Here is a 26,746-nt window from a genome sequence, read left to right as displayed (position 1 = left end):
GGGGGCCCTCCCCTCCTCCTCCGGGCCCTCCCCAGGGCGGGAGGCCCGCAGGACACGGCTGAGCACCTCTGAGTGCCAGGGCCCAAGGACAGCATCCTGTGTGCCCCTCCCCAGCCTCTCTCACAGTCCAGAGGCCCCGGTTGCGGGGTCTTCCCAGGCCCACTCCTCTGCTCCTGGCCAGCCAGTGAGCCGGGGGGCCAGGCCACCCGTGGTGACAGCCTCCACCCAGCTGTGCCGCGCACCCGGCCACCAAACCCAGTAAGGGAGCCCGGACCAGTGTCATTGGAGACAGGAGCGAGTTATCACTCACTGCTCCCCCAGCACAGCACCTTAGAGACCCCACACAGCCTCTACCTTCGTGCGACAGACGGCAGGCAAACCAGGACTCCTAGGGCCTCACACTAGGGAGCAGGCACAGGGCTTTTCCCAAGCTCCAGGCTGGAAGAAGGGCATCAAGCTGGAGGCGGGGGCGCCCGGCAGACCTCGTCCTCTCCACGCCGCCCCAGCGGGGCCAGCAAGGGCAGGGAGTGCGCGCACAGGCCCTCACCCCCAGGCTGGCCCCAGGAGCCCTCTTGGACCCCTCCTTCCCCCAGAGCGTGGCCAGCCCCTACCTGTGTGGGAACACATGCCCACATCTGAGCATGTGGCACAAGGCAAGAATAAGCACTTTCTAGAAGCCATGGTTGGGGAGAAGAGCTGAGCCCGGGGGGCCCAGGAGGGAAGCCCTGGTCCCCAGGCTCTGGGCCAGAAAGGAACAGCTCTTCCAGCGACCAGTAGAGATGAAGGACCACCCCCCACCCGGGGCATCCCCAGCACCCCCGTCCACAGTCTCTCTCACACACACACAGACAGCTCCCCTGGCACCCACCACCCAGTGGCCGAGACCCCAGCGGGCCTTCACCTTCCTCATCATCTCCCGGCACTCCAAGGCCACGGCCTCAGTCGAGGTTGGTCACAGAGTGAGCTGCGCCCGGGCGGCTGGGCGTCACTCTCGTACTTCCTCCTCCCCCGCTGAGAGCAGAGCCTGCGGTCAGGGGACCACAGCAACAGGATGCACGCCCTCAAGGCTCCCAGAGGCTCCCAGGTGGGCAGGGGCACACAGACAGACAGACAGACAGACGGGGGGGCAGGTGGAAGGCTGGCCTTCCCCACGGGTCCCACAGCTGGGATCCACTTGGAGGGAGACACCTCCAGAGGCAAGAGGGGGCCATCAGAACTGGACCAAAGGGCACCTGGTAATGGGAGCTGTCCCCTCCCCTGGTAGACGTGCCAGGGTAGGATACTCCGCCCTGACTGCCCAGGCCTCGGGGTCTCTGGCTCACCCCCTGACATCTGAGGGGTCCCCCTGACTCCTGCCCACCTGCTCGACCCTCCCGCCCACACACAGAGTATCAGCCGTGCCCGACAGCTATGCTCACAGCTGGCCTCACGGTCCTCCCGCCCGGGTGGTGCCCAGGCACCTGGCCCCCGTGATGGACACTCGGTCCGACACTTCTCCCAGCTTCCCGATAACCCAGGAGCCAAGTGGGCAGGGCCTCAGTAGAGGCAGGAGAGAGTGGGGAGAGGTGAGCCCCAGCCCACCAGGCCCTGCCACATTGCTTAGGCCATCTCCCCAACTTCTAGTCTGAAATATAAACCCTATAAACCGCAGAAGAAGTTGAAAGAATAGTACGATAGACTGCCATCTGTCCTTCCCTCAGCTCACCAATTGTCACCATGAGGCCACCTTTACTTTCTCTCTTTCTCTCTATTTAAATAGTTTGGTTCGTTTGTTTATGTTAGCCCAACCCCTGGAAAGGAGTTGCAGACATCTTGACCCTTTAACCCAGTCCTTCACCCCTAACTACTTTGGCACATTTCCAAAGAATAAGAATATTCTCCTAAATCCCCGTAATACCAGAGAACACCCAGTGTTTACTCTTAACTTATTACTATTATCCAACACATGTCCATATGCAAACATGCCTCGGTGTCCCCCACATCTCCCTTATGTTTGGGTTATTTGTTTTTTGATCTGGGATCCAAATGTGGTTCACACACTACTTTTTTAACTGAAACATAGTTGATTCAGTCCTAAAGGAAATCAATCTTGAAAATTCATTTGAAAGACTGATGCTGAAGCTGTAGCCCCAATACTTTGGCGATCTGTTTCGAAGAGCTGACTCATTACAAAAGACTCTGATGATGGGAGAGATTGAAAGCAGGAGGAGAAGGAAATGACAGAGGACGAGATGGTTGGATGGCATCACCGATTCAATGCACAGGAGCTTGAGCAAGCTCTAGCAGATGAAGGACAGTCCATGGGGTTGCAAAGAGTCGGACACGACTGAGCTACTGAACAACAAGAATAGGTGATTTACAAAGTTGTGTTCGTTTCTGCTCTACAGTAAAGTGATTCAGTTATATATATATATATATATATATATATATATATATATATATATATATATGATTCAGTACACACACACACACACACACACACACTCCTTTTCATATTCTTTTCCATTATGGTTTATCACGACATATTGTGTAGAGTTCCTTGTGCTATACATGCATGCATGCTTAGTCTCTTCAGTCATGTCTGACTTTGTGAGACCCCATCCACAGGATTCTCCAGGCAAGAATACTGGAGTGAGTTGCCATGTCCTTCCCCAGGCAATCTTCCCAACCCAGGGATAAACGTGCATCTTTTGTGGCTCCTGCATTACAGGCAGATTCTTTACCCACTAAGCCACCACCCACTGAGGGATGGCCCTCCGCTGTACAGTAGGATCTTATTGTTTACTTATTCTATATATAGTAATTGGTCTGCTAATCCCGAACTCCCGGTGGATCCCTCCCTCACGCCCCTCACCCTTGGAAGCCACAAGTTCGTTCTCTGAGTCTGTGTCTGTTTCATAGATGGGTTCATTTGTGGGATATTTCAAATCCCATATAAGCGATGTCACTTGGTATTTATCTTTCTCTTTCTGACTTACTTCACTTAGTATACACATTGCATTGGGTTGTCGTGTCTCCTGTCTCCTTTGATCCAGAATATTTCCCCACACCTATTCACGGTACATATTTGTTTCTCTTTCATTGTATTGACATTTTTTATTGGACCATAGTTGATTTGCAATGTTGTGTTAGTTTCGGGTGTACAAAGTGATTCAGTTGTAAGATATATATATATATTCTTCCTCAGATTCTTTTCCCTTAGAGTTTATTACAAAATATTGAGTATCGTTCCCTGTGCCAAACAGACATTTTTTTAAGCATGCAAACCAGTCCCGTGGGGCATGACCTACACTCTAGGTTCATCTGCTCACTTCCTTATGACTGAGTCCAGTTAAACATTGTTTTGGCAAGCATACCACAGAGGCAACGTGTCCTTCAGCAGCATCACCTCGGGGCGTCTCCTGTTTCTGACCCTGAGCTTGACCACATGCACACGTTGGGCAGTGTTCGCCAGACCTCTGCTAAGGTGACTTTTCTCTAGGTAATTAGTCATCTGAGGATCGATACATCATCCCTGCATAAATGTTTACAGTCAATAACTTTTTACCTGATGCCTTTATGTCCATTTAATACTCTACTACTCAAAGTGGGGTCCATGAACCAACGGCATCACAGCCCTTTGGTAATCTGGTAGAAATGCAGAATTTCAGGCTCCGTCCTGGAACTGCTGGATTTGACAATGCATTTTAACAAGACCCCTTATGCCCTGTGTGCAAATGAAGTCTGAGAAGCTCTGCATCTCTCATCTTTGCTGGAACTAACTGCTATCGAGGGCTTCTACCCTCCTCCATATTACCTGGTGCTCTATACAGATCATGTCCTTATAGGGACATCATTACGGACTCTTGCCTCCATTTTGCATTCAATGTTTTATAGTCTATTACTATCATTATTCTTTTTGATGTTCAAACTGTCCTAAACTTGGCCAGTGGGAGCCTGAGGACGTGTCTCCACTAGTCTTTGAGCACGTCCCTGTTTCCTGACACTGCGAGATGCCCCAGGCTCAGGGGGATGTGTCCCTGCCCTGGGCCTAGAATCAGCTATTTCTCAAAGAAGCTCAGGTTCCCTTTAAGGAGAGGTGTGTTCACTGCTTCTGGGCATCCTACTCCTAGTCCTTTCTTGCCATCTTTATGCCTGGCCTCCTCTAAGTTCTCACCCCTACTTTAGAGATGAGAAAAGGAAGGAATTTGGCCACAGCTCGACCCCAGGAGAGTCTGGTAGCCTTGTGGTCACTGAGCAAGTGTGGCTCAGATCTCGTCCGCTGTGGCGAGTGGGCTGGACTCAGGGCCCTAGCAGCTGCCCGCCGGGTCCGTCACCGTGTCATGGTTGAGGCCACACCACCCACTGACTGGCCCTTGGAGATGCAGAGGTGCCTCTGGCCCAGCGACTGGCCTGGCTGACCCCGTCTGGGCACTAAGCTGCAGTCTGGGCCCCTGGGCCTCTTCCTCCAGCAGGCCTTGGCACCCCTCTTTTGAGTGAAGAGACTGTGGACAGGCCAGGACTGGACCCAGGGCTCCTGACTCTGGGGTCCTTCTCACTGAATGCCACTCTTGGGGTACGGCTCTTGCTGGCAGCCTGGCTAGTGACTGCACCAGGGGGCAGCTTCATCTTGTCATCCAGCAAGGAAAACTCTGCCTCTCCCTCTGAGGGCCCATGAGCTCACTCACACGGACATGATGGACCTCTCTGCCACCAGAGCCACAGTACTTACGCACGAGACTGTTGATCTGCTAGCCAGGGTAACACAGTTCACAGCCTGGGAGCTGTCGCTGTGCCCTGGCGTTGAGAGGGGACCGGGCAGAAAGGGGCTAGATTGAGGGGCCTGGCCTCCCTGGCCCAGTTGTGAACGACAGTGGGGGGAAGCAGCTCAGGCTTCTTCTGCCTGGGAGCAGAGCCCAGAACACACGACTTCCAGAAGACACAGCAAGAGGCCTGGCCGATAAGTCTCCTCAGCCCTCCTGTGGTGCCAGACTCAGCCTGTCGACTTCTCAAAGGGGCAAAGACTTTTTAAGAAAGATAAATGTTAAAATGCTGGCCTGGGGCAAAAGCCAGGAACAGCATTCCACCCCCAGGAGGCAAGAATGTCCCCCCACGTGGGCCCATCTGCACCCACACATGTCCACACGCTGGTGCTCACTGGCCTGTCTGCACAGACACTCACACATGCTCCCTGACACGGCTCCTGCCCATGAGCCTTCGGTCGACTCCAGGCACAGTGGGAAGGTGGCAGGAACCATCCAGAAGCCACAGAGCCAGGCGAGAAGCTGAGTGGAAGAATCCAGAATGCAGAAGGGAGTTGGGGAGAGAACCAGAGAGCCACAGGCTCCCAGGGGACCCGCCGGGCTCCGGGCCCGGGAAGGGCCGGCTCGGCAAGATCATCTCAGAGGAGACGGGGACCTTCCGACTCAGATCCCTCTCTCTAATCCAGTACACACAAGGCCGTACCCAAGAGAGAGACCCCCCCCCAATTCCTCTGCACCCCTGTCCCTGGATCTCCAGCTTCCCAGGCTGGTGGCTAGAAGGTGGTGACCGTCATCCTGCCTTCCTCTTGGGGAAGTGCTCTGAGCTCAGCTCACACTCTTGAGGGGACCCCTCACCATGGGATGTTACCTCTCAGCCACCCACCTGCCAGGGAAAGCTCCCCTTGGACTGCAGCTGCCCCTCCTTCAAAGCTCCACAAAAAAAATCACACCGCAAGGCACAACCCCAGGGAGCTCACACCAAAGATTCACCTTGAGAGGGCTCAGCATCTGTGACACTCCCTAACAGGTGGGCTCATATCACCAGGACATCCAAAGGTGTGACTTTGGGTCCTATTTCATAGATGAAAAAACAGGTTCAGAGAGATCGCTCAGCTAAAGAGCGGCAGAACAAGGACCCCAAGCTGGCTGGATTTCAAAGCCCAGACCCAACTGATGATTCTTTTTTTTTTGCCAGGGGTGCACCTCGCAGTTTGTGGTGTCTTAGTTCCCTAATCAGGGATCGAACCCAGGCCCTCAGAGGGGTGACTGTGCTAACCGCGGGCGTGCCAGGGAATTCCCTCAACTTTTGATTCTTAAATGGGGATACAGAGCCGGCTGGGGACGACAGGCAGCGTGTCTGCCCACTCCAAAAATTCCTGCCCCACCTGCGTTCCAAAGATTTAACTGGTGAAGAAACCACTTTTGTGCCATAAGCAACAAAGACTGTGTATAAGAATGCAAAGTTTGCAAGGATTTTTGCAATGAAATATAAAACCAAAAAAATTGTTTCCAAGTCCCAACCACCCTGAATCTCCAAGGCCTCACCCCACAGTAACCTTTTTTTTTTTTTTCCACAAGTCCTCGGGTTCTGGAAGTCACTGTCGCCTGACACCAGTCCACAGAGATTCATCATCCTTTCCCGTGGGCCCCTGGTTAAGAACGGCTGACCTATTGAGGAAGCCAAAGGGCCTTTCTTGGGAACCTGTCACTCTAAAATTATCTCCTTCCTCTTTTAGTGATTTTCCCTTTCCTTTTGAAATACTGGTGAGAGTAAAAAGTGATGTTTGGTTTTCTTTTTTTACGTCCTTAACTGGTACATAAACACTTGGCTGCCATCTATGTCCGTCCCACAACAATGCCTTGCAATACAACTGTCTGGTCAAAACCAGCCTCTCCCAGCCTCCCAGCCAGGCCCCTGGGAGAGGTAGGGACTGGGGGCAGGGTGGGGAGTCTCCTTGTGCACACCCACTGCCAGTGGAAGGGAAGGGCTCTGACCCCAGGTAGGAAGTTTCCAGATGATTCCAGCTGAGAAACCCTGCCCTTCTCTCCTTTCTCCCCACTCCCCCTCCCAGGAAGCCTGAAATTCCAACCTGTTCAGCAGATAAGCCAGTGGCCAGCAGCCACAGCAGGGCCACCCAGACCCCAGCGGAAGCTAGGGTGGGCTGCGGTGGGTGGGGGAGGCTGGAACGGCCTAAAACAGAGGCAGGGGAGCAGAGGTGGCAGGGGCCACAGTGGGGGTGTGGAAGGGTTGGGAGTTCTGGGAGGGGGCTGGGCCGGGCCAGTGGGGTGAGGTGGCACCCACAAAGCAGAAGTAGTCGCTAATCCACAGGCATTCCAAGAGGCTGCCAAACATTCTCTAAGAGAGGGAGGTGTTCAGATGAGGAAACTTGAGGCCTAACATCCCTGGTCCCGGGGTAAGTAAACAGGATCTAGAATCTGAACACGGCCATCGGTTCCCAAACCCAATGGTGCAAAGGAGCCCCCTTCCATGCGTGGGAGCCTGGGGAGTGGGGATCAGGCCAAAAGGGGTGCCCTAGAGCCCCAAAGGGGTGCAGGAGGGGGCCCAGGCTTGGTCGTGACTGGCTTCCTCCTCTCGGGGACCACCCATCAGGCTGAGTTCATTCCTGGATGTCAACAGATCCAGAACCTCCAAGAGAGGCCTCTATGAGGATAGGCAGGCTTCTGGAAAGGCCAGGGCCACCCAGAGGGGAAAGCCACCTCCTTCAGCACTCAGGGACCACCCAGCCGTCCAGACCCCACCCTTACAGCCTTCACCCCATCAGACCCACACTCCAGGGGAACAAAGGAACTTTGCACCAACTTCTCAGGCTGGGCCCAAGCTGCCCCCTCCTCACTGCCCCCTCCTCACTGCCCCCTTGCCCCCCACCATCCCCCATGGTTTTGACCCTCACAGCTGGGTGAGCAGAGCAAGGTCTCTGCCCTGGAGGGTTCGGTGCTCCAAGGGACGCATGTCCAGTGGCATTCGAACAAAAACACCGCAGGGCGCAGAAAGGGTGGGGCTCAGGAAAGTGACCTCTGTGACCTGATGACGGAGAGAGAGCACGCCAGGCGGGGGCACAGCACGTGCAAAGGCCCTGGGGTGGGAAGAGCGAGGTTAGAGTGTGAAAGAGGACAGGAGGGTGGGCGGAGGAGGAAGATGCCCTGCAACACAGGAGTTGAGGCCTTTGCGTGAGTCCTCAAGCAATCCCCTCTATAACTCACAAAGGAAGTACTACTATTACCCCACTTTCCAGATGTGGAAACTGAGGCACTGCCTTAAAAACTCCACAGGGTCACACAGCCAGTGAGCCTGGCTCCAGAGGATGTAACCACTGTAGGAACTGCCTTGGCAGCCAGGCAGGGCCACGGGGCTATGAGACTCCAGCAGGGAGGAGGAAGTCTGGAGAACTGTGATCTGACTCGCAGTTTTAAAGTCCCACACTGCTATGTGCGGACAGACTACAGAGCAGGTTGGAGCAAGGAGCCCACTTAGGTGACTGTGATGACCCAGGTGAGGCAATAGTGGTTTATGTCCGGGACAGGGAATGGTGAGGAGGGGTCAAGGATAGAGTGACAGGGAGAAGAGTGAGGGCGACCCCAGGTGTGAGCAACAAGAGGAAAGGCACCTGAATCACCCGAGTTGGGAACGCCTGGGGGTCACTGTGAGCTTGATGTCCAGAGATGTTGGGGAGGGAGGTGGGGTCAGCCAGGACGTGGGGACAGGCAGCCCGCAGGCCCACCACTGGGCTCCTGAGGCTCCCCCTCCTCACCCACTGCCCCTCAGTGGTTCCCACCCCGGCAACCAGCTCAGGGTGGTGATCCGCTCCATGTCTGGTCTGGATGGTGACTAAGAGAAAGGGAGGAAAGGAGGGCCCTCTGGACCCGTTCTGATGGGGAGAGTCGAAGGGGTAGCAGGAGACATAAGGAGCAGGCCCAGGCTGTGTACCCCTGGGCAAGCAATTTCATCTTTCGGAGGCCTGAGTCCCATTGGGAAAACTGAGCCAAGACCTCTCCCTCAAGGAAGTGTGAGGATGAGCTCGGGCTGTGTAGGTTAGCAGGTCTAACACAGAGCAGGGGCTGGCCTCCCCCGCACCCGCCGTTCCTTGACCCCTGTTGACCTAGGATTCTGCCCACCCAAGCCAGTACGCTCTCCCTAACCCCCGTCCCACCCCAGCCCAGCCCACACATGCCTTTCCAGGCTGGTGCCTGGTGCCCCGAGCGCCTGCTCCCCATGACTCACCCAGGCTTACATAGGAGACAGCCTGCCCCACCGTGCCCCACCTCCCTCGGCAGACTCCCCCCGCCGGCTCTGCAGAGACCCTGCCAGCAGCCCCACCACCATTACCCTGCTCCTGAGCCCAAACAGCAGCTGGAAGTTCTGGCCTCTGATGCCCTGCAGCAGCCGCCATGAGTGGCCCTGGGCCGCCTTGATCCCTAACCTCCCAGCCCTGAGCCCAGGACACAGCCCACTCTACAGAGGGGCCGGGAGGGCTCCCAGACAGGGCGCCCCGGATGGGAGCACCACAAGCCCACCTGCTGGCCCCTTGAGGAGGGGCTGGCTGCGGCTGGCTGAGGACACCGCAGCCCTGCCCTCGGCCCAGCCCTCCAGGCCACCTGTTCAGAGATGTCAGCACCGCGCCCCCCCCCCGAGAGCCACCGCCCGCCCACCTGTCCCCTCCATGCAAGTGTGGGTGCTATTCTCAGCCCCAGGCAGGCGCCGGGACGCCGGCCATCAGCAGAGGGGTGGAATCCGCCCCTCTCACCCGGCCACCTCCCACCAGCCCCTCATCAGCTGCTTCCTGGGCTGGGTGAGGGGACAGCCCTTGTGGAGCAGCAGCGAAGCAGGAGCCCACCCCCAGCTCAACAGAGCATGGGCCAGAGCCCGGGTAGGAGGTGAAGGGCCTGCCTCCACGCACCAGCCTGGGGCCGAGTCTGACCCAGGAGGGACCACGGGCACCCACACAATATTCATTAAGAAATCTCTTCCCTACTGGTGCCAGGCCAAGTCACCTCCCTCATGTCACCTCCTCCAGGCAGCCTTTCCTGACGTCACCTCAGGTACATGAACTCACTCAGTCCTCTAAATGCCCTCAGCCCTTTGCCTATGTCTGTTCGACCTAATGTGCAACCAGGCTGTTCCTTCATTTTGTCACTTGGAATCGTCCATAGCCACATCTGTGAACCTGGAATGATTAACAAGTACCTAAAGAACATAACCCATGGTATTTTTTCCCCCAACACATTATTGCTATTATTTTGGTTTTTGTTGTTATTTGTGTCATTCACAGGAGCTGATGCCCAGAGTCAGCTTTAAATAGTTCCACCCAGTCCTGCCAAGCGAGAGTGCAGTCACGCACCCCACCCACACCTCCCCACCCTCAGTCCTGTGGTCACTCCCAGGCCCTTGGCTGCCCAGGGGGCGGCCCCAGGGCTCCCCTACCTCTGCCCCTGGGCTGATTCCAAGTTCCCGGCACCTGTGAGGATGCTCCACTTTGCAGATTTGGTGGATCAAAGGGTGGGGACTCACTAGTTCTCACCAGTTCCGAACAGGGTGGTCCTCTCCCAGCCCAAGGCCAATCCCAATGCTTTCCCCTGGTTGGGGGCAGGGGAGCTGGAGGAAGGCTGGGAGGGGGCTGGGAGGGAGCATAGACCAAGCAAGGGTGAAGATGAGCACAGGGAACCAGAGAGGCCAAGAAGGGATGGGAAGCTGGGCGGTGCCCCCGCCCCTGGCAGATGCAATGACTGCAGGGGACCAGGGGGGCTTTCCCGGGCTCTCTCCTGCTAAGCCTGCACCACTGTTCTTGGGCTGGGGTGGAGCAGAGAAACATGGTGGGCAAGGAGAGGCCTGAGGGGAAGGCCCTGGTCCTCCCAGCCCAGCAGACGCAGGAAATCAGCACACAGTGGACAGGAGTATGATGAGGGGGCTGCCAGAAGCCTGGGCAAGTCCCCACTCAGGGTCCCATCTCTACCCTCACAGTGGGGAGGTGAGGATCAGGTGGACACAAAAGGCCCCTATCTCTGACTTATCAGGACACAGGCCGAGCATCAGCCCTGGAGTCTATCTTGCAATCTATAGAGGTCCTCAGGGTGAGACCACATCCCTCCCTGAGAAGAGATGAGGCAGCATGAATGGGGAGGGGTAGCAGAGGCCACCCCCCACCCACACACACACACACACACACACCCACCAGAGAGCACTGGCCCCCAAAATCACAGCAAACACCAGTTCACCCTCTGGGCCTACTGCCGAGGGGCTCCCACTTACCTGGCCCTTTCCTCCCCAGGGCCCTCTTTCCCAAAAGAAACGCAGTTCAACAGTAAGGGGAAGCTGAAGTGCCAGAGTTACCAATTTTAAAAAAAAAGACAAAATCACAGGGAAGTGCCAAAGAACAGAGCAGAGTGGAGCAGGGCGTGGCTTGGGGTGAGTGTCCAGGGCTAGGTCCCAGGAGGCAGTCCCTGGCCAGCCCAGGTGTGACTCTGGACACTGATGGAGCATCTGAAAGCTGGGAGGGACCCCTCCTGCCTACGAGGAGGTCGGGCCAGGTGGGGCAGGCACCGAGTGTGATGGGAAGGGGTCCCCGGTGTCACTTGGCCCCTGCCAGGCCCTCTCGGGCCCTCCCACGTTCCTCTTCCCCCATGGCCTCACCATCTGGATCCCAAGCTGAGCCAGCACACCTCCGCCACTGCCGGGCCAAAGCTGGTCCAGACTTGGGCAGGAAGGTCTAACAGGACCCACAAGCAGAGAGCCCCATGCCCGCTAAGGCGCCTTATACCCCATCCCAAACTTCAGTGTCCTAAGGTGTGAAATGGAGGCACCTGGCCCCCCATTAAACCCTCACATACAAGAACACTGAGGCTCAGAGGGGACAAGTAACTTGCCCAAAGTCAAGGCCTTGGAAGGAGCAGAGCTGGGATCTGAACAGGGGCTTTCCACCTTGCCACACTGCGAGATACTCTGCCAAGGCTTTCCCATCCCTGGGGCACAGAAGCCCCACACCCCAACTGATGCTGCACTAGGGCCCACTGTGTGCACTTAGGTGCAGGATCCACCATCCGAGACTTGGGCCTAGCAGGGGGCACTCACCCCCGTTTTACGGAGGAGCAAATTGAAATGAGAAGGTCAAGCAAGTGACCCAAGTCCCCAGCAGAAGGGAGGGGAGGGGATCAGAAGCAACGATCCTGGGTCTCCAGGGCGCTGAGAGCTGCCCCACACCCCTAGCCCCCCTCACCAACCACCTGGCTCAGAAGAGCCCTGCGCCGGCTGCAGGATGTGGGGAGGCCTCCCCTGGTCCCTCTGCGCACGCAGCAGGACAGGGTGACCCGAGAGTGCAGTGACTCAAGTCGGGACGCAGGCACCGGCTTCTGTCCCGCTGCTGACCACGGGCTTCCCGCGGGGCTGACTCAGCTCTCCCGCAGGCCAGGCAGCCCAGCACTCACACCTCGGGCCAGCGTCCCTGCTGTGGCACCAGGCCGGCCCCCACCTGGCCCACCAGATCCAGGGCAGCACCACCCCCGGCCCACAGGAAGGGCCCTGACCCCTCTCAGCAGTGGTCCACGGTCCACTCCACCAGGAGGCCTGGGCTGGTAAACTCGGGCAGATGGTGACAGTCCAGCTCAGCCAGGCCCACTTCCAGATCAGACTGCCCCACAGTCTGCCCCATGGTGGACACACACACACACAGACACACACACACACACCCTCCTGGCTGTCCATGGTGGACACACACACACACACACACACACACACACCCTCCTGGCTGAAATTATATTTCAGGAGAACATTGCCATCTCGCCCCAGGTTCAGCAAATGCAGCCGATTAATTGCGGATTCTGTTTCTCAGTTCAGATCAAGATTCAACTTGTATTCCTGACCCTTAATTCCTCCTCAGGTGTCCCCTCCTTCCCCCGGCCTGGGTGCCCACGCCCACTGACGCACCCTGCCCAAATGTGTGCCCGGTACATCACTGGCATCTGTGCCCAGGACTCTTCCTACTGAGGCCCCGTAAGGCGCGCTGTGTCAGGCCAGCCCTGTCCACATCTGAGGCTCACCTTCTGGGATCCCCGTGACTGCTCTGTGAAACCAGGTTCCCCCACCACCATGGTGGAGTCACAGGGGAACCAGGGGCCCTGTGAAAAGCTCCAAGGTGGCTTTTCTTCAGGGTCACCTTCTGCTCCATTGTGTCAGCCTCCTCCCCAACTACACACACACCCCTTCCCCCAGGTGTTTGCCCCACAAAGGCAGCCCCCACACATTGGCTTTCATTTGAAAACACTTCGGCATTTATATATGCACTACAATAGTCTATTTCCAGCATCCTCCAACCACCTTCTCCCCCATTCAGGGATGGGGGTGGTAGCTCCCAGGAAAGGCCAGCCTGGGGCCCTCGGAGAACAGAAGGGGGGAAAAAATCTCAGGGCTTCCTTGAGCTCCAGTGTTCTCACCTCCCAAGTGGGACCATAATCCAGTCCTGCCGATCGCACTGGTCACGGAGAAGAACAAACGAAAAATGGCAGGTGGGAGGGTTCTGAGTAAACTAATGAAAGGCCGCAGAGATGCTTGCCTGTCCTCCCTTCCAGAATCACCCAGACCCAGCTGGACCCAGTAGAACTCTGTTCTGCCAGGGGAATCTCATGCTTCCCAGTTCCTAAATGAGCAACTGAGGCTCGGCGGCCAAGCCAGGCTTCAACCCAGGTCTCTTTTAGCTGCACATCTGGTTCCTCAAATGAATGAATGAATGAGGGATGGGAGACCCCTCAACCCAGCCCACCTGGAACTGCTGCCCTCCTCCTGCCCTAACCCATTCAATCAAGCTCTGGATCAGGGGACACTTTGGCCTCCCTCCTGTGGGAGACGACACCAGCCCTCCCAATTTAGCGTTTCCAGACTCTACAGGGAAAAAGGGAACAAAACCCGCCCTGCAGTTCAACTTCGAGAATCTGGGCATCAGCAGAGAGAGACAGCTCAGAACACAAAAGCCAGAACAGTCCCTACTTGTGGGCTCCCAGGGGCTCCCCAAGAGGCTCCCTGGAACAGAACCTGTGTGTCCACCCCAGCAGGTCCTGATCATATCACATCCTCCTGGACTCTCAGCACAAGTCCAAGGGCAGGAACCCCCGTTCCCGTTTACAGAGGAAGAAAGGTGGGCTCAGAGAAGGCATGACTTGCCCAGGACCCCAGAGCGGGTGGGTAGTCACTGGGATCAACCTCCTTCTTCCCCTTCCCGTGTTCAATCTCTCTCCTCGACTCTTGCCCACCTCCCAGAGGCCCAACTCAGGTCAGCGTCTTCGTCCACTTTATCACCCACGTCTGGTCCCAAGGTAGTTGTTGACAAGCTGGAGGGCATGTCTTGAGAGAGGTGACTCTGTCTCAGAGCAGAAAATGTCGGGGGGTGGGGGGTGGCCACATGGGGCCGGAGAGGGAGCAACAGGGGTCCCCTAGAGGGTCTCTGCCGGCCCCGCCCTCCCGGGGCCGGGTCTGTCCCCAGTGCCCACTGCCGAGCCCAGGCCCGCCCAGGGCTCCAGCACGTTGGCTGTAGTCCCGGGGAGAGGCTGAGCTGAGCGAGGGTCCAAAGAAAGCAGCAGCAGCTGTTGGAAAAAGGGCTGGCGAGGCTCTCGGCTCACTCCAGCCCCCTTCCGGCTCCACAGGCACAGGCCTGGGTGGAAACCCGGACCCCTCACCAGCCAGCCGCTCGTCCTGAGCCTCATCCACACAATGCGACATTACTGTCGTCCACTCCTCACCTGGCCATCTGCACTCACAGCCAGGATCCCAACCAGCGGGCATGACCCCTCACCCCCTGAGGACCCACCCCGGCTCTGATCCAGGACCAAGGGGGCCTCCACTTGGCCACCTGGTCTGGTCTCGAAAGGTGAATGCAGTGGGGTGCCTGGCACCGGGGGTGCGCTGACCCACTGGCCCCTCGCAGCTGTCGAGCTCCGCAAGCTTAGCAGTATCATCCCCTCCATGGTGCCACCTTGGGGCCCTGAAACACAGACGGGCAGGTCTGCACGCCACGGGAGGGAACACAGGATGCAGAGCAGCCTTCGGGGAAGGCCACGACCCCAGCCCCGACGTAGAGGACTCCAGGACGCCAGCCCTGCCCCGGAGCCCCCATGCCTTCCCAGGCACAGCTGGATTCTGGCTGCCTCAGGAGGGCAGGCCACTTCCTCCGAGCAGTCTTTCCTGACTGCCCATGCCTTATGGGAGGCTGTGGTGCCCTTCCCCCACCTCTCCCCAGGGCTGCGATGGGCACGGAGAGTGGGACTGGGCGCTCCCTGAGGGCACGGCTGGTTCTCCTCTCTGAGTGCCCTCAGACCTCACATCCTGGCCCACAGCGGGCAGGCCGTGAACCAGAGAATGACAAGGGGAGAGAAGCGGCTTCCACACCAGGAGCTGAAGCAAGGAGCAGCATAAGTATCCCCAGGAAGGTGCCCTGGGGGCTCCAGGATGGGGCAGGCAGGCCTTGCAGGGGCCCTGAGAGCCCCAGCCCAGCCGGCAGTGACAACAGTGGCGAGTCCCGCCCCCAGCACTGCATCGGCGGCTGGTGGTTGCTGCCTGCCCGGCTGCCACCCACTCACTCCTCAGCCGCCGGGGCTCAGCTCCCACCCTGCAGCAGCCTTCACACTGCACAGGCAGGGGTGTCTACAACTCGCCACCCACCCGCCGAGCCCCCCATCCACTGAGCGGGGCCAGCAGCAGGGGCCCAGCCCGTCACCGCAGGCTTGGGCACACACAGCATGTGGTAGTCACTCAGCCGTGTCCAACTCTTTGCAGCCCGTGGACTGTAGCCCACCAGGCTCCTCTGTCCATTGGATTCTCCAGGCAGAAATACTTGAGTGAGTTGCCACGCCCTTCTCCAGGGGACTGTCCCAACTCAGGGATCGAACCTGGGTCTCCTGCATTGCAGGCAGATTCGTTGCTGTCTGCGCCCCTGGGCACAGCATAGGGGGACACGCATGCCCCTGCCCAAGGACAGCACGAGGCCACACCCCATCACCAGGCTCCAACCCCCACCTTCCATCCAAGCTGTGGGCTCGCTCCTACCCCATCTATGGTGGCCCTGGGACCTGGGTCACAGCCTGGGCCCGAAGGCGAGGTCCAAGAGGCCGAGGGGGTCTGAGCACGGCCGTGAGTCTTGGGGCCAGCAAATCACAGAGACCCTCAGGTCAGTGAGCTCTGGGACCCCGGTCACCTCAGAGTTTTCTCATATCGGAAGAGATGACCCAGGCCAACCTCTCTTTGGCAACTGGCCTAAAGTCAAGGAGGACTCCCCAGCAGGGCCCCAGCCCACTCCTGAGAAGGCCAGCATCTAGGCCCAAGCCCTGCAACCCGTGACTCAGGTCAGCACCATCGCAGCCCTGAGACTTTAATGCGGGAAAAAGTTCTGGGTTTGATGCCCAGGCCCCTGGGGATGGCCTGTGCTGGGGCCATCATATGCCCCCCCACACCTGACCTTAAGACCAGGGCTCTGATACCCTTGCGCTCGCTGGAGGCGTGAAATCCTCCAGCCACATCGCCCCTACCCCTCCCACCCTACCCCTGAACCCACGGCCTCCAGGACCTCTGCCAGCCATCAGCCTGTCTCCATCCCCCTGAAGAATCCAGGCATCCAGGCACACGGATGCACGGAGCACCTACTGTGTGCCCAGCTGGGGGCACCGTAGTGACTGCAGCAGACAGCACCCAGCCACGTGGAGCAGATATTCCAGGGGCTTGCCCCAGGCCACCACTGCCGAGCTTCAAGCGTGGACGAGAACAGCCAACCCACCCCGACTCCTGGCAACAGGGGAGGCAGCAAACTGCCCCAGGGCAGGGGGCCCCAGACATTTAGATTCCACACCAGGAAAATCTCAGCTGGGCCAGGACAGGGATCAACATGGAGACTATTTCCTCCCCAAGAACATAGGAAACAGTAGTACCATCATTTCATGAGAGAAACACTGTTGCAAAAATATAAACAAAAGTAGATACAATCTCAGGATAAAGTGTGTTCCTTTATATTGAGTAGACACAGCCTTCATATCTGGGAAAACACACAGACACACACCACCATTTGTCCTCATTGCAGGAACTCCCATCCCTAGACTTGCCTCACGAAACCCCAGGCTGTCCCCTCACCTCGTCCATCTGTCCTAAGTCAATTTAGTCATGTCCGACTCTGTGACCCTATGGACCATAGCCGGTCAGGCTCCTCTGTCCATGGGATTCTCCAGGCAAGAAAACAGGAGTGGGTTACCATTTCCTTCTCCAGGGGATCTTCCTGAGTCAGGGATCGAACCTGTGTCTCTTATGTCTGGCAGGCAGATTCTCCACCGCTAGCACCCAAGGCCTACCAAATACGTCCAAACAGAAAGAGCACATTCTAAAGTATAAACTTTGACGCCAGGTGGGGACCCAGGGACAGACAAGCAGCCTCAGACCTCATTTAATGGGGGAGAAGGTCTTGGGACCCAAATCTATCAGCTGACACTCCTCACCCCGCCTCCTGGGTGGAGATCCACGTCTTAGTTGCAGTGCATGTCTCCGGGCTTTCCCCCAGCCTGAGGGCCTAGTCACCAAGGGAGACGTAACTTCCTAGACAGTGGACAAGAGCAGCCCATGGGCAAGTGACACCACTGCTCTGAGCCTCAGCCTCTTCATCTGCCAAATGGGAATCAAGATGACATCCCAGGCTGCAGTGGGGATGAGAATTCTCACCAAGCATCTGGCACTCAGCAGGTCTGCAAGAAAATCAGGCTATTTGAAAGTCAATATTTGATAAAGGCTTCCCTCAGAGCAGGAAGAGCCTGTCTTTCTCTTCTCAATTCCCCAGCCCTGACCCCTGCCAGCCCTTGGCACTAAGCCAGCTTCGCTGCCCAGGCCAGAACCATGTGGCCTCTCTGTGAGCTGGCAACACCTTTGGGGAGGCCCCAGAAGCCCAGGGTGCAAGCCAGTTCCCGGCACAGGAACCACCAGCCCTGCCCTTTGCTTGGGTCTATTTAATCTCACAGTATCCTCTGTGGTTCACACCACTGACTTCAGGTGAGGAAAGTGAGGCTCAGAGAGGTCAGCGCAACCTGCCCAAGTGTAGTAGCTTGTGGGGAGGGATTCAAGCCCCGCTCTCTAGAAACTGAATAGTTGTTACTACCTTGAGTTGCTGCTTGATGTGAAAATTTTCTAAGTGGTCCTCCACAGCCTGGGCCATCTTTGGGGCCTCCCCCTTCTCTTTTATTGTCCCCTCCTATCTCCCCTCTTACAACCACCAAGCTGCCCTGGCCTGTATTGTCAATGCCCTGCCGGGTGGTTTCAGCACGAGTGACCTTTTCTTTGCACTTTTAATCCCAAAGGGAGACTTGCCAAAAAAGGAGCTTACGTGTGGGTGACCTACCAGGGTGACATCCAACAGGAAGCCCTGGTCCCCCACGTGCCCTCTCACCTGGAGACCAGAAGCTTTGGCTCAGCCCCCCCCTGACCAGGGGCTTCCCTGGTGGCTCAGCGGTAAAGAATCTGCCTGCAATGCAGAAGCTGCAGGAGACGCAGGTTCAAATCCTGGGTCAGGAAGATTCCCTGGAGGAGGGCATTGCAACCCATTCCAGTATTCTTGCCTGGAGAAACCCATGAACAGAAAAGCCTAGTGCTACAGTCCATGGGGTCACACAGAGTCAGACACTAGTGAAGCAGCTTAGCGCACACCCACACACATGCACGCACACACACTCCCACCAACCCCTTGCACCGTGTGAACACTGGCCCTGGGGTGCCCAGGAAAGACCGTTCTAAACCATCAAATTCCACTGTGGAAAGGCTGCCCTGCCCTGTATCTACCTGCCACCACATGCTTCGTTTCTTGACTGCCTACCCCCTGGGAGAAGGGGAGAGCACCAGCTCCAGGAGGCGAGGACTTGGCTTTGTTTAGCCCTGTCTCCCCCTGCTGCACAGTGCCCAGTACACGGTGGGTGTTCAGTGTTTGTTTTCCAAGTAAATGAAGAAGTAAACCCCGTGATCATTTTCCTGATGGTCAGAGGGAAGCCTGCGGACGGGGGCGACACTTACCCAGAGCCACAGGATTTATATGTACATGAGTCCAGACGCCCACTCCCACCCTGACCCGGAAAACTGCGCGATTCCCTTCCCCATCACATGCTGCCCCTCTGCACACACACAGACAGACATGGGCACCCACACATGCACACACATCACCCTGGGCTGATCCATCCAGGGCCCAGCAGGGATTAGCTGTCTGCAGGGGCCTGTAATGGACACTGCAGGGAGAAGAGCCGGGAGGAGGGCCGGGGGAAGGGAGGCCTCTGGGCCATGCTGCGGCTCTACCCACTGAGACTTGGTCTGTGGCTGACTGTTGTCCAGGGCCCTCCTCTCCACAACAGGCGTGGGAAGGGGACCATTGTTACCCCATCTCACACCGAAGAAACCACACTGAGGAGGGTCCTGAAACTTGCCCAAGGTCCCGGCTGCTCGGAGGAGCTAGGAGCCCTCCGCCACTGCTGCCTGCCTACCCGGCCCATGCCTGGGCTCTGTCCCTGACATACCCACCCCAAGACCCAGTGGGGAAGGACACAGGGATTCTAGAGCCTCAGGGGAAAAGTACAGGCAAGGCCAGACTAAGGCAGGGGCAAGCTGGGCGGAGGGGCAAGAGCCTGGGTGATGCCAGAGAGGGAAGCTGAGAGGGGGACCCAGAGGGGTCATCTGAGAAGAAGGACGTGAAGAGTTGAGGCCTCAGTCTCTCTGAGAAGCAATGGGATTCACAGATCCCACCGGCGTTCAAGATTCAATCAAACCCAGCCCAAATCTACCCCCCAGCCACCTCCTGATATACCCCACACCTTCCATCAGTGACCAGCAGCTCACTCTCCCAGTCCACACACACTCCCTGGCCCACAGCTGTCCCCCACCCCACCCCCAACACCCTCCCCCTCCCCCTGGGCCCCAGGCAGCCCCATCAGCCGACCTGGGCAAAACAGCCTCTGTCTGCTTTGGGCCCTGCATGAACCAACAGCCTTGACAGAGGAGAGCCTCAGCTCACGCCTGGGCTCAGCCCAGCCCAGCCTGTTGGGGCCCAGGAAGTCTGGAGGCCATGCCTGCAACTTCCCCACACCCACGGACCTCAGCCAAATGTCCACGGAGCCCCCAGAAACACTCCACCCAGAGATGACGCCTGGCTGGAGAGCCTTCCCTCCAGCACTGGCAAGATGAACCAACTACATAAATAACTCGGGTTCAGAGAGAAGCTGATCTGAGCCTGGAGAGGTGCAGAAAAGCGTACACAGGATCAGAGGAGAGAGACAAGAGCATCAAGGCAGAGAGATGGAGGCAAAGCCGACGTGGGGGTAGACACGGGAGAGGACACTCAGGGGTGAGAGAGAGGCACCCCGATGGGGAGCGCAGGAGGGTCTGAGCGGAAGAGTCACTGACTGCAGCCTGGAGCCTCAGACCTGGGCGGGCTCCCTGCCCCCCGCCCTTCGGGGTGGCCCGGCCCCTCTCAAGGCCACTCTGAGCATAAGAACTGGTTGCAAAGGCCTGGCTCCTACTAGGAGGTCCGTGGCTACAGCGTGGGAGACCTTGACCATCCAGATGAGAATGGCACCATCATGGCCATGTGTGGGTTCCTATAAATAACTGCCACTGCACCTGCCCTCTAGGGAGAATCAGCTGTGACCCGCCAGTGCTGTCCGGTCCACAGACAGCCCTGGGCCCTGTGCCTCCAAGCCGGGCCTCCCCACTCCCAGCAGCTCAGGGCCTGCAGTGAGGGGTGGTGGGGTGCGGAGCTTCCTTTCCTGCGCCCTTCATGGGTCCGGCTCCTCCGGCATAGGCTGGCCTCCCTTGCACACGCCCCATGAGGACTTCTGAGCAGTGGAACTCAGGGGCAAGCGGGCCAGATTCTACCCCCACCCCAGCTGTCCCTTCTCCCCAACTGTCCCATCCCCCCCCACCAAGGACCCAGCCCGCCAATCCCTAATCCTCTCTGTCATCTGACCCAGGCTCCACCCCAACTTGACTCTGCCCAGCCACCTACTGAGGCCCAAAAATGGAGAGAGTCATTTATAGAGGGTCCGACAAGCCAAATGCGCGATGGGAAGATGACCTCAGGGTACTGAGCACCCTGTGGGTGGCTGGGGGCTGGGAGGTCAGCTGTGACAGAGCCATGCTGGGCTGGCAGACCCCAGGGAGCCCTCCAGTGTGGTCACACCAGGGCCAGAGGCCACAGGCCCTCACAGCAACAATTAGCTCCCTGCTGGCCAGAGCCACGTGCACCCTGCTCCCCTCAGCACCCCGGGCCCGGCCAGGCCCAGGTGCTCCACACAAGTCCTAGTGGGATTTGCTGAATGAGGGAAGGCTGAGGAGCACTCTGGTCAAATCACCCACCCAGAGCCTGCATCAGGACTCCCACACCAAGCCCCCAAACTCCCCTGTTTGTTCCTAATCATCGCTCAGCACTGGCTGGGGCCAGGTGAACGTGGGGTGCATACACGGATCTGCCCAGCCCCCAGGGAGCACCTGGACCAGTGCTGGAGGCTGGCAGGTGGAGGAGCAACAGCAGGCCCCCTGAGGGACTCACTGAACTGGGGGAAAGGATAGCTGGTTCCAAAGGCGCCAGCAAGCAAGCTTTCCTCCCCCACAAAGTCCCCCTCTGAATCCTGGCGGATTGGGCTGAGAGGAGATGGGGGAAATCAAGGGTGAGGAAAAGGAGAGATGGGGCCCTTCTTCCTACGCGGATGTTGCCTAGGCCCTCCACCCAAGCTCCTGTTCGTCCCTGGTCAGGAAATACCCTGCCATGGCAACGGGACAACTGGAATTGCCCCATTACTCATAGATTTGACCAAGGCAAGGTGGGGGCGGGGTGCCCATGAGACCACTGACCATGCAAGTTAGATTTGGCCCTGAAGACCACCAGAAGGCGCCGAGGAGGCAGCCAGGCCAGCAGCAGCCAGGCTTCCACACAGACTGAGCCTCTGAAGGGCAGAGGGGAGAGACCGGTGGGGGGGTCGAGGCACCCGGCTTCCTGGACCAACAGGGGAGGCTACTTTTCCAGACTCAGCCAGGATGCCTGTGCTGCTGCTCTGGCTTCTGGAGGGGAGGGTGTCCCCAGCCAGAGCCCACCAGGCAGAGAACAGCCACAGCGCTAAGCAAGTCCAGTCCCACGAGGCCCAGGCTCGGGCAGGGCCAGCCCTTGGCCAAGGCCAGTATCTACAGCTGAGCAGCTGTCAGCCAACCGCCCAAGGCCACAGGACAGAGGCTAATGAGGGAGGGGAGGCAGCTCAGGGGGGTTAGTGGAAACATGTCGCCACACACCCAGAGGGGATATGGCCCAGGCCTGCCCCCCTGAAATCACTGAAAGATGCTGCTGCAGAAACAAGACAAGTAGGGCAAAGGGGACACAGCAAGACCAAAGGGAAGGCCCGGACATCACTGGAATGGGGGCAAGGAAATTGTCTCAGCCTCCCTCAGCTTCCCGTCCATCCTCCTCAGCCCCTTAGGTGCAGGAAGCAGGCTTAGACCCAGGCACCTAAACGGATTAGCCAGTCATGGGGGGAGGGGGGTGGGAAGGAGGGAGTCAGAGCAGCAGCATCTGCCCCCCACCCCCAATCTGGGCAACTGAAGCCGTCCCAGCCTCCAGCCAGCTATCTGTGGGGCTCTAATCCCTCCTCCCGCCCTGGGGAGGGGAGGAGGACAGCTGGGGCAGGCCAGATCTGGAGTCTGGTTGAGGGCCCTTCCCTCCACACGACCCATCACCTCCTTAGCCCGGGACCACGGGAATGAGCTGCAGACTCTGAGGGAAGCGCCGGGGAAGCTCCAGCGGCCGCCGCCGCCCCCCACCCACGACGATCACGTGGCTGCATCCTTAGGGAGCCCGCAGGTCTCAGCTGCAAAAGTCATTGTTTATAAACAGCCACAGCCAGGCGGGGGAAGGCCGGCCGGTCTCCCGGTTCCCACCCGGCCGTGCGTCGGGCGAGAGAGGGGACAGACCCGGCCGGGGGGCGCTGAGGGGGGCCACCCTGGTAAGATCACAGATTCTGCGATCTCAGATTTCAGAGTCGGAGTCGGCAGGGGAAGTGGCGTCAGCAACTGGCGCGATCCGATTCAATAAACCAGAGGTGGCTGGGGATGGAAGGCCGGCGGCGCGCGGACCCCCGCCCCCAAGCCCTGCATTTCCTGCACCGCCAGGTTGCCACGGGAAGCCCCGCTCCATCCCCCAGCCTACGGCCAGGGGCTCTCCCGGCCGAGGGGTCGCGTTTCCTGCGGCGGCCTGCCGCGCCTTCTCCGCTCCGGCTGGCTCCCCACCCGGCCGCGGGCTCCCCAAGCCAGAGCCGCCACCCTCACCTCGGCCGCCGGAAATGCGAAGCCCCTTCTCGAGCGAGGGCACTTCCCGAGGGGCCCGCAGCCCTCCCCTCCCGCGGAAGCCGGACCGGAGCTTCCAGGCCGCGGGCACCCCTGGTGAAAGGAAACCTGACCGCTCCCTCAGCCCGCGGGGACAGAAGGTGGAGAGGCGGGTGGAGAGGAGGGCACGGCGGGCGCAGGAAACGCTCGGAGGCCTGGAGCCGACGCGCCGGCACTCGCTAGCAGAGGGACAGCCTCGGGAATCCCGGATCTAAGCGACCCTGGGGACAAGGGGCAGACGCCCTCCCGGCTGGCGCCGGCCCCGCCCGCGGGGAGGGCTCGGAGCGCCACCTCGCCTCCCGGCCTCCCGGCCTCGGCCTCCAGGCCGGGTTAGCCGGGACCTCGCGCCCCGAGAGCCGGGGCCGCCTCTCCGCTGCAGAGAAGCAGCGACGATGCAAAGCGGCTGGAGCTACGGGGGAGGGGGAGGGGGAGGGGGTAGAGACAGCTGCGCCCTCTCCTGCCCCCGCCGGGGGGAAGAGACGGAGGACGCGGGCGCGGGAGGACACCCAGAGCGCCGCGGCGCGCAGCCTGTGGACCCCCGAAGGTCCTCGGCAGCCCTCGTCTGGAGGTGACAGCGCCCGGCCGCGGACGAGGACCAGCCCCCGGCGCGGGGGCAGGGGACAGGTGTCCAGGCGGCGCGGGGGCAGGGGCTCGGGCTCGCTCACCTTCTCCTGCGCCCGAGTGAGCTTCTTCTGCACGTTGCTGGCGATCTTCCCCGCCGTCACCCCCTTGCTGCCCATCTCAGCCATTGCGGCTCAGGCTTGCCCGGTGGCGGGCGCGGATCTCCCAGCCCCCAGCCCCGGCCCCGGGCTCCCGCTCCACGCCGCGCACTAGACCGCCGAGCCGACTGGCGGAGGCGGAGCGTGCGCCCGGCGAGCGAGCGAGCGAGCGACGCGGGGACCGAGGGAGGGACGGACGGAGGGAGGGAGGGAGGGAGGGGGAGGGAGAGAGGAGGGGCCGGGCCTCGGGTGGCGGTCAGCGCCCCCCGCCCGCCCCCTCCGGACAAGACACCGCCTTTTAAAGGGCCTCCCCGGAGGCCAGAACCGGTCATCCGGCGGGGAGGGAGCGGCGCCCACCGTCGCCGCGGCTACAGTGGCTGGCCAGACTCCCAGGACACTTCGCTGACACCGCCCCGGGGCGGGAACTAGTACGACCGCCCCGGGTCCGACGCCGCCGCGAGCCCTTCTTTCAACCCAGATAGATCCCTCCCGCCGCCCAGGAAAAGAGGCCAGATGGAGGAGAAGGGCCCTTTCCCAAACCGAAGATAAATTGGGTGGCGTTTGCTCAGCGCCCCGGGGATCCGGGAGACTTCGCTGGAGCGCGCTCACCGAGGATCCCCTTCTTGACGCTCGGCCTCTTCCTGGAATCTAGGTTCACCCTTCTCGACCGGGGTTCTCGGGACGCCACCGGGGAACTGTTCCTCCTGCCTCGTCCCTTGCTAACCAGACGCTGGGTCTTCTAATCTGCGGCTGATCATCATGATGACAACAGCCTAACGGTACTGAGGGCTGAGGAGTGCCTGGCACTCTATTAAGTGCCCCCTTGGCAACAGCCCTATGAAGTAGGTGCTATTATTTTTCACTTTTTACAAGTGAGACACAGAGAGGCCTGGAACCAGACCTCTGACTCCACACCCCAGGCTTTTCAAACACTCTGTCCTGGGTGCTCGGTCTCCTATTCCGCGCTGGAAGAATGAATGGTCATTATTCAAAGGAAAGGTTAACCGACCAATGACAACTTTGCTAACAGACCAATGACACTTATTCGAAATTAATAAATATGCATTGGGCTTACTGATCCCACCCCCACGGCTCCCCAAAATCATGTCAGGGGCTTGGAAGGATGCCACAGCATTTTGTTGCCCGGGAGGCCAGTGCCTGTCCCAGGGATATAGGCTGAACTGAGTAGAGAGAGGAGTCCTGGAAGCCCTGCTGAGGAGGCCTGGACACGTCCAGCACCCCCACAGGAGCCAGGGCAGGGGGCATTGGCAAGCTTCCAGGAAGAGGAGCAAAGCCTCTTGCAGACCATCCACTAAGCCCGCCATACCCAGAGAAACATAGAAGGTTCCTCCTGGGCTCCCTGGGAACATGTTCCCAGGAGAGCCTGGCTTCTCCAGTTTTTCCTGCAAGACTGCTCAGCACCTCAGCCCTCCCAACCCATTCCTATTCCTATTCCTATTTTGCAGAAAGACTGAGGAACTGCAGCTGCTGAAGGTCAAAGAGAGAAGCAGAGATTCAGACCCAGACCCTCCTGCGCTAAAGCCCTCAGCTAGTACATGGACCTGCTTTCGAGGAAAAGCAGCAAGCACACAGGAGCAGAAAGCATTTTGTCAAAATTATTATTATAAATTCATGCCTGATTCCCGAATTACAAAACCAAAACCGAAGCAGTGCAGTTTCTCAGGCAGCTTTCTCCTAAATGCTCATCAGCGTTCACCTCAGAGTCGTTCTCCTCATAATTTTATGCATGGCACTTTTCTAACCATTCTCTAAAGAGCGATTTCTTCCCGCCCTCCTCTGACGAAAGGAGAGAATGTGCAAAAGTCAAATCAGATTACAGTCAGCCCCCAGGGAAAGTGGGAGATTCTGCTTCACTGAACTTGGGTCACTTGACAGAAAAATTGGAAGCAATTTGAATGGTTACCAACAGGATAGGGTCAGCTAGACAGCGCAGCAACCAGAGAGACCATTAAGGGAATCATTTTAAACAATTACGGAGACTGTGTAGCAACATGAAATAATTCTTAGGTATAATTATGAGTGAAAAGGAGAAGATAGAAAATTGCGCATGTACTGCCTTTGCAACCACATAAAAATAAATATAAATGCTCATGATCAAAGACTGGAACAAACCATGAACAAGGAAATAGATGTTTTAAGGTCAAGGTATTATGGCTGATTTTTTTCCCCTTGTGTGCTAAGTCGTTTCAGTCATGTCTGACTCTCTGCAACCCCATTGACTGTAGCCCACCAGGCTCCTTTGTCCATGGGGTTTTTCCAGGCAAAATTACTGGAGTGGGTTGCCCTTCCCTTCTCCAGGGGATCTTCCCAACCCAGGGATCAAACCCAAGTCTCTTTTGTATCCTGCGTTGGCAGGCAGGTTCTTTACCACTAGCGCCACCTGGGAAGCCTTTTCCCCCTTAACTTCCTAAATATTCTATGATACGCTGTGTTGCCTCATAACCCACATGTGATTTTTATCTTTAAAGAAGACAATTCTTTGATCTTATCTCTAGTTTGGAAAGACTTTTTTAAGCACAAAACCATTGGAGGGAGTTTTGAAATAAAAAATACTGGTTTGGGGGTATGTAAAAATTCAATTTTTTTAAACCTCAAAAAGTACTATCGACACATAGGGCGAAATTTGGAAGGAAATGCTCTGAAGATGTTACTATAAGGCCAAAGGCTAGGAATGTAGGGGATTTTTACTTTCTTTATGGTTTTCTATAGTGTCTGATTTTTTTTGGCAGGACAGTCCATTGTTTTTACTATCAGGAAAAAATATTATTTATATTTTGAAAAGAAAGTTGACATAAAAAATTAAAGTGTAAGTTAGGGGAATATTTTTTAAAATAAAACTCTCACAATTCATAAGAAAAACACTAAGATTTTCACAAATAAATGGGCAAATG

At 57.9% G+C, this 26,746-nt stretch overlaps 1 protein-coding gene across 13 annotated transcripts in view; it reads right to left on the bottom strand.

Annotated features, from left to right (window-relative positions):
* BIN1 (bridging integrator 1) overlaps positions 1-23,980 on the bottom strand; it is a 55,710-nt gene extending 31,730 nt beyond the window's left edge. For 3 of the 13 annotated variants that reach the window (XM_061135768.1, XM_061135769.1, XM_061135764.1), the window contains exon 1: positions 23,781-23,977. In XM_061135768.1, coding sequence (XP_060991751.1) covers positions 23,781-23,864 — 84 coding nt within the window. In that variant the 5' untranslated portion in view covers positions 23,865-23,977. Of the gene's footprint in view, positions 1-868; positions 984-23,780 lie in introns of those variants that run through there. The other 10 variants (XM_061135772.1, XM_061135767.1, XM_061135770.1 and 7 more) reach the window with 7 other exon arrangements.
* Between the last annotated feature and the right edge of the window lie 2,766 nt (positions 23,981-26,746).

The sequence above is a fragment of the Dama dama genome, chromosome 33 (assembly GCF_033118175.1).
Source record: "Dama dama isolate Ldn47 chromosome 33, ASM3311817v1, whole genome shotgun sequence".
Taxonomy (NCBI): Eukaryota; Metazoa; Chordata; class Mammalia; order Artiodactyla; family Cervidae; genus Dama; species Dama dama.
The sequence above is the reverse complement of the archived record's forward strand: the minus strand, read 5'-3'. Positions and strand labels throughout refer to the sequence as shown.